Below are 12,417 nucleotides of genomic sequence, written 5' to 3' on the forward strand. Positions count from 1 at the left end.
CATAGCCAGAGGCTTCTCTGGTGCTCTTCACCAGCAACAAAATAGTCATGGAAGGCTATCCTTTTGGGAGCTTTGCATATTGCAAGAGGAGGAAAAGAATACTGACTTCCACAGTGACCCCCTCCCAAAGCATAAACCTGAACAAATGCAAGCATAAGATGGACTTATGCTTTCACTTGTTATTAACAAGGCGATAGATAGCCTCTGTCAATCTTTCCATCTCTCTTTCCATATCTGCGTTAGTCTGAAAATGATGGATTGGAATCCCAGATAAATTTAAAAGCGTTGAAAAAGGAATCCAGTGCTTTGTGGGTTTTGGAGAAAAAAAAACACTGAAAACTGTTCACAGTATAAACCTGTATTTCAATATGTCTATTAAATCAAGGATTGTGTCAAATTTAAGCTGCCAAGAATGGGAGCACAGCATTTGGGATAAATGCAAATTTGGACAGCTGAACTCCAATCTTTGCATTAACCCAGCCTGGGAAGATTTCAATGCAGAGAGAATAGACAATACTGTGCTAGGAAGAGCCATGTTCTGGTGCAGCGAAGGCAGATTTATTCATGTCTTAGAAAATTATGTCCAGAATACTGCAAAAGAGATTTATTTCAGTACAAAGTCATTTATAACAATTTCAAATTAGCATATTAAACCATTTACCCAGTGTATTCATACCATAAATGTGGCAGTGTTGCCGACGTTTCTGCAGCTTGTGCTATATATAGGGAATTGTTAAATTCTAAAAAGGTTCATAAAGCTTTCGCTCTTATGCTATTCAGATAAAATTAGTGTTTTCACTTCCAGCTGGCTTTAAAAGAAGCAATTGTTTTATGCTGTCAGGACTCAAAAGAATTCAGTACTGACTGAATTCACAGGCTGAGTACTCAACCAGGCTCTTGCCAGTCATGCTCCGATAAAATGTGGCTTTGCATTTTATATTAAATTTGTCAGTTCCCTTATCATGGTTTTTTTTTTTAAAACAAACAAGTTTCTCAGAGAAAAGCTGGGTGCAAAATGTGGGATCTCCTGAAGAGATTGTCCCATCCAAGGATCACCTCAACAGCTGCAACAGAATATGTGTAGGTTTTTGGTGCCTTGGACTCTCAGCACAAAGATCCCATTAAGATGGCCAGAAATTGATGGGTTAAAAGGGGACAAGCTCAGAAATGTGGCCATTTCCCCCATCTTTGTAATATGGGCAGGGTAAATGCAGCTCCCCCAAAAAACTGCTTTCAGCTGCATTTTTCACTGTGGGATTTTATGATCTCAATAGAGATCATGCTTTTAAGTGGGAAAGTAAAAAAAACCAAAAACCTGGAAAGTAGTAAGTATTTTTGTTTGTTTTTTGTTTTTTCCTTAAAAAAATAGAACGCATATCAGAGAAAAGGTTAAAAAGCAACACTTGTCTCTGTTTTGCTACCGAATGTTTCTTACTTGGAATAGAGAACAACAGGGAGAAGATGGTGGATTTGACAGATGAGAGCATGCATTACAACTAATGTAAGCCGGGTTGACAATGCATTCATGATCAGTCAACAGAGAAATAAATGCGCCAAAAGGTCAGGCTACCAGTAGGCAACTGCTGAAATAAGTGGATTTCATTCTCTATCCAATATAGGTTCACCAACAACATGGAGATACATTAAAATGTTCAGGTTTGAATTCAGTTGATGGTCCCAATAAAAGTAGACTTTTTTAATCAAGGGAGCTCATGCCAATGTTGACTTACTAAGTTGCCACTGATTCAGTGCATCTAACACTAGTTGGGAATAATAGGCTTTAAGCCTCAGACCACTAGTTAGGTTACACCAGAAGTATAACCTTAACCAAAGTATTTTCCAACCCATGTCACAAATATAATCGAATGAAGAAATCCTAAAAACAACGGGGGGGGGGGGGATAATGGCAAGTCAAGAAGAGCATAAGTGGAAGGTTAAAAAGTGATGGATTAAAAACTGGAGTGACCAGAACAAAACTGAAGGAGGCAAATACCTGGTTTGATGGTATTTGCAAGAACGTACTCCTGCAGAGCAAATAGGAATCACTCCTCTCTGCCCAAATAAAGACAAATGGTTATGTTCTCTTTTCAGAAAGAAACAAAGTGAGATCAGTGAGACATAAAAGTGGACTATTGCACACAACCACGTCTCCTTGTGTCGTCGCCCCCCCCCCCCCCCAACTCTAATGTCAATTTCAAAGAAATTGTGGAATAAAAACCAAGCATGCTTCCCATAGGAAAGACAAATACAAACAACAGCAGCAGCAACAAGACAAGGTCCTTCTTTTTCCGGCATTGTGAACGGAAACCTCCAGCGCTGGGCTTGGCTGAAATGAGCAAGGAAGATGCCCTTCGGTGTGTAGTTTTCAGGACGCTTGTAAGACCTGCCAGTTCTGGTGGAGTCTGAATTCTTTCTGGATCAGCTCATAGCATGACTGGCAAAGGAAAGGAAAAAGAAGGAAGAAAGACATCTCTGTGGTTAAGTTTGGCATCCATGTGTTGGGTTGTTAGAAGCGATAGATAAATACATTAAAACACAATAAATAAATTACAGTTGGTCCTACACATTTGTGGCTTTGTTTTTTGCAAATTTGATTAATATGTTATCTCTAAGAATCTCTAGGTTCTCCAACGTGATTCTATGGCTAGTGTGACTTCCAATGTTGCCCACCAGAAGTTGACCATAGAGTTACACTGGAGGACTGAGAGATTCCTAGAGAGAACACTTCCCTAGGCATTTGTTGGTCCTCCACTACAATTCAATGGGCATCTTCTGGCAGATGTTGACCATAGAGTTGTGCTGCAGGACAAGGGGATTCCTAGAGACAAGGAGATTCCTGGAGGGCCTACTGTACATTCTTTTTAGAGCAATCAGAACCAACTATGGATGTGCTTCCATGACGCACACAGCAGTATAATAACCACTTTAACTGCAACAGCTCCATCCTAGAGGATCCTAGGATTTGTAATTTGCTAAAGCATCTAGAATTCTCCCCTGGGGAGATGAAATGCACTTTCCTGTAGTACAGCACTGCTGGAGTTCTCTTTAGTGCCCCCCCAAACTACAAGTCCCAGAACGCAGAGGCCATAATTAGAGGAACAGGAGACAGCTATGACCCTTAAATGGGGCTCCAAATAATATAGGACTGCAATTCATAGCAGCCTTAGGCAACAGAAGCAGTGGTGAGGAATGCTGGCAGTTGAAGGTCAACAACATCTGGAGTTCATAGAATCCTAGAATCATAGAGTTGGAAGAGCCCCCAAGGGCCATCCATGCCAACCCTCTTCTGCCATGCAGGAACTCACAACCAAAGCATTCCCGATAGATGGCCATCCAGCCTCTGCTTAAAGACCTCCAAAGGAGGAGATTCCACTATTCTTCTTACACCTGCTCATAGCACAGCAGAATAAGCAGTAAGATAATTTAAAGCCATTCAAGCAACAATATTACTAATATTATAATTGCATTATAAAGCATCAGAGAAAAACAAAAAAGGATTAGAGAGCAGCTAGAATTAGTTCCTGGCAGATTTTACACACTGCACAGACTTTAGCAGCTTCCCAAACCCTAGTGAGCTTGATGCTTCTGTGGCACACTCAGTGTTCAGGGGTAGGATGCCTCTGAATGCATGTTTGCATCCCTGTAACTATTTCCACCTTAGTTGTAGAGTTTGGCTAGGTGGCCTTTGGGGTCCCTTCCAACTCTATGATTCTCGCTGTTGCTTTATGGAAGAATCTGAAACGGAGCACTACATGCGTCCTTGGTTTGAAACCCAACAGGGCTCTCATGGATGGCAACAGCCAACAACATGTATTTTCTAACTTCTCCTCACCTCCAGCGCTGTAAGCAAGAAATCGTGCATGCCCCCCTCGCTGGCTGGGTCCATCAGATCTCGGATCAAGTGGATCTCTGCTCCTAAATGTTGTATGCTAGAAAGGGGAGGAAATGCCATTAGGTTACAACACAGACTCTTGTGACATCCAACTGATGCAGTGACCAGGGATGGCATCTCTCCTCTAGATGCCTGTCTGGAGTCAGCAATGGGCTGGATGAGGGAAAACAGACTCAGCTTGAATCCAGAAAAAACAGAAGTACTCGTGATAGGTTCCCTGGGCCCGGGGATGGAGATTTGTCCACCTGTCCTGAATGGGGTCACGCTTCCCCTGAAGGACTCCGTTCGCAGTCTGGGAGTGTTTCTGGACTCGTTGCTCCACCTTACATCTCAGGTGGATGCAACAGTCAGGAATACCTGTTATCAGCTTTGGCTGATACGCCAGCTGCGACCCTACCTGGGCCGGGGGGACCTTGAAACGGTGGTACATGCTCTGGTGACCTCTCGGTTGGATTTCTGTAACGCGCTCTACATGGGGCAACCCTTGTACCAAACCCGGAAGCTTCAATTGGTGCAGAATATGGCAGCGAGGTTGGTCACTGGATGTTCCAGGACCGGCCATATAATGCCTGTCTTATACGATCTGCATTGGCTGCCCATTCGCTTCTGGGCGCAATACAAGGTGTTGGTTATTACCTATAAAGCCCTAAATGGCTTGGGCCCAGGGTACTTGAAGGACCGCCTCTCCCCATATAATCCGCCCCGCACTCTCAGGTCGGCCGGGAAGCAACTCTTGAGGGTTCCTGACACGAGATATTCCGTGGCTGCAGAGAGGGTGTTTTCTAGCTCAGCCTCGCAGCTTTGGAACTCTCTTCCCGGTGAGCTCCGCTCGGTTACCTCCCTTGACCTGTTCAGGAAGAAGTTAAAAACTTTCCTCTTCCAACAGGCTTTCCCCCAGATGTTATGAGATTTGCTCTCTCCCCGTTGTACCAGCACTTTATGCTAGTTTGTTTGGTTTTATCTTGTAAATTTTTACTCTGTTTTTAATTAATCTGATTTATTGTTGTGGTTTTTATATGAATACTGTTTGTAAATTGTACATTGTGTAGTACTCTGTTGTAACCCGCTTTGATCTCCCAGGAAAAGCGGGCTATAAATAAACAGTTTATTATTTATTATTATCCTAAAGATTAACAACTCTGTTACAGCATAGAGCTCTTTGGAATGGAATTTGGGATAAAACTATCCCGAACATACTTCATCTTGTCTGATTTCAGAAGGACTTGGTTAGTACTTAGATGGGAAGCCAAAGGATCCCAGGAATCCCAGGTTGGGCGAGGGAAGAGTGCTGCCTCACATCCCATTTAGCTTCTGCCAGATGGAGTCAGCAACACTAGCCTAGATGGACCAGTGGTATCACTCAGTAGAAAATAGTTTACTACAAGCCTAAATATATCTTTCATCTGGATATGGGGAGGAAAACGCAAGCAGCAAACCCAGAGGGAAACAAAATACAAATGTTACAGGCCCTGATAGTTATATTAAAGCTTTAAAGGTTTATTCAATAATAATAATAATAATAATAATAATAATAATAATAATAATTTATTTCTTACCTACCTCTCCCCAAGGCATGAGGCAGGGTACAACATAGATTAAAATGCATGGAGCCATTTAAACACATTGTTAAAACACATAAGTATAGGACACATTAAAACCGTCCAACATAAAATTAAAAATATAGTCAGCCCTCTATATCCACAGATTCTTTATCCACAGATTCAACCATCCATGACTCCAATATATACATATACATACACACATACATATACATACATACATATTACAAATAGCAAACCTTGATTTAACCATTTATATAAGGAACACCATTTTACTATACTATTGTATTTAAAGGGACTTGAGCATCCACGGATATTTGTGTCCATGGAGGGTCCTGGGATCAAACCCCAACAGATACCAAGGGCCCACTGTACACCAATTTAAATTGCATAGTTTAAGATCAGCTGGGTAGACCTGCTGGAAGAGATAGATCTTTAATATGTTTTAAATCGAGGCCTAGGGGCAGCTGATGAAAAGTTGCCAGTCTAATTCCGAAGTCAATGTCTCCCAGAGGACCTGGGTGTATGGGGCAGATTATTAGTAAGTGACCATTCAAAAACAATGTTGGTGACACAAATCATGTTAGCAATGGAAAGCCAAATTAACCCCCACAGTGGGTCTTTAAAAAGAATCGCCTTTTAAAAAGAACTTCCAATGTTTTTCATGTCGAATCAAACAAAACTATTGACTTCGACGTGGTTCCACCTCATTGAGGCCTTATGGTCATTTTCTGACTTTTTTCCTTAAGACCCACCTTCAGCAGAAAAACATTATGTAAGACTAATCCTGGATGCAGGATCAGCCATCCCCTTGCGCATGCAATGGTTCCCAAGTTATGCCTTCCAAACTGCAAGCGTAAGAAGCCTGGCAGCCAAATAATTTCTACAGCCATCATCTCAAAAAATGCAAGAAAAGGCGAGAGTCAAGACCCTACCTTGCCCGCGTCACAACATACATCAGTAGCGGCAAGAGATCGTCCATCGGTAGGCTATACTCCTTCTCCAGAACTCGGTTGATGGTCTTTTCAATCTCCTCGTATGTCTTTTGGAGAATGTCCAGCTTTTCCCGTGGGTCAACAGTTGTGCTAAAAGGAGAAGGATTTGAGTCTCTATGAAGCATTAAAAACTCCCCAGCAAGTCATTGTTTCTCTGCCTAACCAACCTTGCAAGGTTGTTGTGCAGATAAGGAGGTCTAAGTGCCATTGCACTCCATGAAGAGAGAGATTAAAAGCGATAGGTAAGGTAGGTTTCCTCTGGTGCTGACTTTTTCTCCATTAGGAGGGGTGGGGGGTTACTACAGACTTACATCAACTTCTGTAGACATTCGGTTGCAGAAAGGAAGCACCGGTCTTTGATGAGAGAGCGTCTCTTAAAAAGAAAAATGCAGAAACAACAGGTGTCAGTATTCATCGGGGAGGAGAGCGGCAGAATTTGAAAACGTTACTTTGGGGAGCTGTTGTTATTGTTGCTGTTGTTGTGTGCCTTCAAGTCATTTCCAACTTTTGGCGACCCCAAACCAAACCTATCATGGGATTTTCTTGGCAAGATTTGTTCAGAGGAGATTTGACATTGGTTCCCCTGAAGCTGAGAGAGTATGACTTGCCCAAAGTCACCCAGTGGGTTTCAGTCCAAGCTGGGAATTGAACCCTGGTCTCCAAAGTCTTAGTCCAACACTCAAACTACTAAACCAGTTAATCCCCGCACTAGCTGTGGGATTTGGGGAATTGTAACCTTGCCCCCCAAGTAACTTTTCTAAGCTCAAGAAGGCAGTGCTAATGAATCCCTGGATGAGAATTAAAGAAGTTACCATTTCTAGCTCTAGACAATCTCAGAAAATCTCTAGTACAATGTCTCGGTTCACCTCGCTCAACTCCCTGCTTCTTTGTGTCTGATCAGGTATGTGACTGTTGCCTCCAAAGACCATGCTAACATTAAGCAAGAGACACAGGTGCATCTACACTGTGGAAATAATGCAGTTTAAGTGCTGTAGCTCCAGCCTATGGAATCCTGGGATATGCAGTTTTACAACCTCCTTAGCCTTCTCTGCTAAAGAGTGTTGGTGGCTTGCAAAGATACTAATCCCAGGATTCTGTAGAATGGAGCCATGGAAGATAAAGTCATGTCTATGTTATTTCTATAGTGTAGATGCACCCATTGTTTCCACATTGTTAATATTTGTCCCAGGACTGGGATCTGCATAATGTACAGCAGCAGTGTAGTGGCATGTTTTGAAGTGTAAGCCCTCATTATGATAATACCTTTTAGAAAAATACCCAAAGAGTCCAGAAAGACAAGTGGCCATGTTGATAAATGTACTGTACTGTTGCATGTGTGTACATGTAGATGCATACATGTAGATGTTGTGTGCCTTCAGGTCATTTCTGACTTATGCTAACTCTAAGGTGAACCTTTCATGGGGATTTCTGGGGTTGAGAGTGTGTGACTCACCCAAAATCATCCACTGGGTTTCCATGGCTGAGCAGGGATTTGAACCCTGGTCTCCCACGGATCTAGTCCAATGCTCAGACCACTACACCATGGTGGCTCTTTCTCTCTCTCATATATATATATATATATATATATATATATATATATATATTGTATGTTGAAATTGCTTCCAGTAAGAGCTAAATGTAGAATGGCTCACCTGGTTAGTTGTCAATGTCAGATCTTTCAGTGGCCAAAAGTGTCTGAAATAAGAACAGGGGAGAGTAAAAGTTTTCCAGAAAGACTGAAGAGAAGTTAATTCATTCACACTTGGGTCATCAGTCGAAACCAAGGCTGGAATCCTGTCAGTGCCATACATTTGTATATGTTCCCCACACTTCTGTCTGTCAGGTCAAGCTGATCTACACTTACATGCTTTCAGGAAAATTTCAATGCTCGGTTTGTCTTTGCTGCTTGCGTGTGCCGCTTTTGTCGCATTGCAGCTGACATTTACAATTTTAGACGTACAATTTTGTGGTTTTAGGTCTGCAAATTCTGACTTTAACTGCATGTTATTAAAGGAGATTGTTAGCTGTACATTCATGAGGAAAGGCAAGGTATATCCAAATCATAGGAGCAGCGCAGGTTGAGTCTCCCTTATCCAAAATGCTTGGGACCAGAAGTGTTTGGGATGTTGGACTTTTTACAGATTTTGGAATATTTGCATATACATAATGAGATCTCTTGACCAAGTCTAAACTTGAAATTCATTTTATGTTTTGTCTGCACCTTATATACATAGCCTCTAGTTAATTTTACATGTAATATTTTAAATATTTTTATGCATGAAACAAAGTTTGTTTACACTGAACCATCAGAAAGCAAGGATGTCACTGTCTCCGTCTCTTATATGGACAGTCTTGGATTTTGGAATTCTGGATAAGAGAGACTCAACCTGTAACCATTTTAATTTGTGCTAAGAAACTAATTTAGATGCTGCTGAACAACAGTTCTTTTGTCATGCCTTCTTTGCTAGCTCTTGCAAATTGGCCCCAACTGTACACAGGAGACAAAATAACTTACTTTTGGACATCTAAGAACTCCAGCAGCTTAACGTCAGGAAAGAGACTCAGATCGACAATCCCCTGGCAGTAAAGGTCGTCCTCCTTTTCGTGGTAAAGCATGTAGAGCATTAAGAGCTCAGGATAGAAACATGGGAGGATGAGGGGCAGGATGAGGCCAGGTCCATTGAGGTCACTAAATCAGAGGAAAAGCAAAGAAACCACATTAAAGTTGTTGCTCCAACTACAGGAGGTCCGTTTCAGAGCTGCAAAAGAGAACTTTTAAACAGGTAAAGAAAAAGAGGCAGTGTGGAGCAGTAGAGAGTTGTTATTGTTGTTGTTGTGAAGTCGAAGGCTTTCATGGCCGGCATGTGTAGTTTTTTTGTGGGTTTTTCGGGCTATGTGGCTATGTTCTAGAAGAGTTTATTCCGGATGTTTTGCCAGGAATAATAATAATTATTATTATTAAGCTTTATTTATATAGTGCTGTAAATTTACTCAGCGCTGTACATACCATCAGTTAAAAATAGAAGACAAGAAAAGAAAGGAAACCTGACTAAGGTGTACATTCTACAAAATTAATTTAACATAGTACATATTAATACCTACAATAATAATATTAATAATAATAATAATAATAATGTCTAACTCGCCTCTCCAACAAGATTGAGGTGGCTTACAACACTAAATCCATATAAAATAATAAAATAAATCCCACTATCCCCTCCATCCTATTAAATAATAAAATATATCATAAAATATAGAGTTGAATTAGGATTCTGTTAAGAGCAGGGTTCGAATCCCTACTCAGCCATGGAAACCCACCGAGTGACCTCAGGCTCAGAGGAAGGCAATGGGAAACTTCCTCTGAAGAAATCTTGCCCCACCATCCGAAAAAATAAGAAGATTACACAAGTTGGTGTCAACCTGAAGGCACATAAGAAGAGCAAAAAAGGCTACTTGACACCATTGTTGGGACACATATCTATGGAGTTTATCACAAGGGAGGAATTTCTCTTAATTTCGAATGAAAAGAAAGTGGGGCCAGAACGCATTCACATGAATTCCCTAGTTCAGCTAATTTACGTGAATTCGAATTGCATTCGAACTGACTTCCCATTGCCTAAAATTGCATGTGGTAGTCTATCACGCAATAACGTGAAACCCCATGATTGCATTCGGGTTGCCACTGGATTATACTTCCAATTTCCCTTGTGTGATAATGTCCTATGTACTCGCGAAGAAGGCTGCTATTGTCATTGTGTGCTTTTCAAGTCATTTTTGACTTATGGTGACCCTCAAGTGACTCTATCATGGGTTCTTCTTGGTAAGAGTTGTCCAGGGGCCTCAGCATTCCCATCCTCTGATGCTAAGAGAGTGTGACTTGCCCATGGTCCCCAATGAGTTTCCATAACTGAGAAAGACAGCTTGAAAAGGGGAACAGGGCTGGATATTATCGCCAAAGTATATGGACACTTGGAGAGAAGGTGTTGTCCTCCTGTCCTGTTTCATCATATATATATATATATAGTTAAAACTTCTAACCATACAAACTTATTCTATACCATTCTCTTTCACACACTAGACATACAGAAAACATAACACATAAAAGATTATTCAAGACAGTTAATATCTAAAAGAACATATGCATACAGTGTGTGTGTGTGTGTGTGTGTGTGTGTGTGTGTGTGTATGACTTCTTCTTCTTTACTTTGAATATTTCTAATTTCTTCTTCGTGGTCTCTGCGAATCATACAAATGGGTTGTACTGCGCCTGCGCAGTGCCTTCGGAAACTTCTGGAATCACTAGGCAAAGTACACTTTGCAACATGTTGAAACTTTTTGGCGGTAACCCCGCCCATCCCCTATAAAGCCTCCGTTCCCGCTCTTTTCCCCAGTTCCTTTTTTCCGCCGCGTTAGCTGCCACTAGGAACTTCGCTCTCTGTGTTAGGAAAGGAATCACTGGAAATTGACCTCGGACCGTTTTTGACTCTTCTTTGCGCTAGCCCTTGATCTGATTTTGGCGTTTAGACCCCGGAACGTGTTTGACCTCGCACCTGCTTCTCCCTCGGACTTGTCTCCTCGCTCGTTGCCGACCCGGACCGCCTGACCTCGCTCTTCGGATCATGCCATCGGTGCCCTTTAAGAAGTGCTCCGTGTGTGGGGGTAAGATTCCTGGCCAGGACCCCCACTCCTCTTGCCTCCTGTGTTTGGGAGAGACTCACGTTCCGGCCTCTTGTGCCCTGTGTAAGTCTTTGACTCCTCAAGCGAGGAAAAATCGGGAGACAAGGTTGAAGGCTGCCATCTACACCAAAGTCTTCACCTCAGGGGCAATGTCTTCGGTGGGGGCTTCATCTTCTGCCACGACTTCCTTACCGACCCTTGCCGAGTCTCCGATTCAGTCGCCACCGGTGGATCCGCCAGCCCTCCCCGGGGATGGTCCGTCTGAACCACAGGGCCCGGCTGAACCCATCCCCAAAGCTTCTAAGAAGGATAAGAAGCATAAGAAGGTCCCTAAGGAGAGCCGGACCACCGAGAAGGACTCGAGCTCCCATAAGGGTTCTGCCTCGAGCTCCTCTGTTCCGAAGGTGCCCACTTCTACCACTCCGAAGTCGGGCTCTGCTTCGAAGCCTTCGTCTACTAAGACTTCGAAGTCTACGGGAGCGACTAAACCTCCAACTGGGGCTCACGTATCATCCAAGAGACCCCGATCTTCTTCTCTGGATGTCGACCGTCAGCCGTCTAGACGTCTCTCCCTGGATCGAGGCCAGGACGACACTCCACAGGCTCGCCCAGAAGACCGTTCGGACTCGGTACGCAGGCACTCGGATGCCGACCGTAGACCGTCGGAGGCCGACTCCCGACCATCAGACCCACGCCTGGCGGCCAAAAGAGCTAAGACTTCGACCTCCGGGTCGCACGTCACAGACACCAGCCGTGGGGACCGTTCTTGTGATCTAGCCTCGGGATCCCGACCCCTGTCTACATTCCGGCATGCTCCCGAGGAAGCTGTTCAACTCCTCTCGGAACCGGCTTCCCCTGCTGGCTCCAGGGATGACCGTCGCTCTCCGACTCCGATGCCAACCCGCGTACGTCGAGCCGTGTCACCATCCCCACCCAGGGACCCTCAGCCTGAGTACTACTACGATTCGGAAACAGGGAGGTACTACAGACTGGTCCCTCAAGAGGATGTGGAGTCCCTCCTCGAACATCGGAGGCCGAGGCCAAGAGCTTCTTCCAGACCCTCCAGGGCGTCTGCATTTTCACCCCACCGAGTGGAGGCCGCTACCGACCCGGATGTCGTGAACCTCGAGTCGGATGACGAAACAGCTTCCCAGGCCCGTTATCGCCCGAGACACGACTCATTCTCTTCCCGTGACGATGACTATCAGGCGGCCAACCAGGACTTTGCCCAACCGGGTGCGGTGTCCCCCTCCGACGACGTCCGAACCTTCGCGGAGCATGTCATCAAAATGGG

The 12,417-nt window shown here is 43.6% G+C and overlaps 1 protein-coding gene across 3 annotated transcripts in view; it reads right to left on the reverse strand.

The window, feature by feature from the left end:
- Positions 1-368: 368 nt before the first annotated feature.
- ALS2CL (ALS2 C-terminal like) overlaps positions 369-12,417 on the reverse strand; it is a 60,981-nt gene continuing 48,932 nt past the window's right edge. For all 3 annotated transcript variants that reach the window (XM_089533776.1, XM_089533775.1, XM_089533774.1), the window contains exons 21-26: positions 8,962-9,135; positions 8,099-8,141; positions 6,758-6,819; positions 6,387-6,536; positions 3,833-3,929; positions 369-2,434 (exon numbers count right to left, since the gene is read on the reverse strand). In XM_089533776.1, coding sequence (XP_089389902.1) covers positions 2,366-2,434; positions 3,833-3,929; positions 6,387-6,536; positions 6,758-6,819; positions 8,099-8,141; positions 8,962-9,135 — 595 coding nt within the window. In that variant the 3' untranslated portion in view covers positions 369-2,365. The remainder of the gene's footprint in view (positions 2,435-3,832; positions 3,930-6,386; positions 6,537-6,757; positions 6,820-8,098; positions 8,142-8,961; positions 9,136-12,417) is intronic.

This window comes from Sceloporus occidentalis, unplaced genomic scaffold (assembly GCF_023333645.1).
Source record: "Sceloporus occidentalis isolate IW3139 unplaced genomic scaffold, rSceOcc1.0.p SCAF_7, whole genome shotgun sequence".
Taxonomy (NCBI): domain Eukaryota; kingdom Metazoa; phylum Chordata; class Lepidosauria; order Squamata; family Phrynosomatidae; genus Sceloporus; species Sceloporus occidentalis.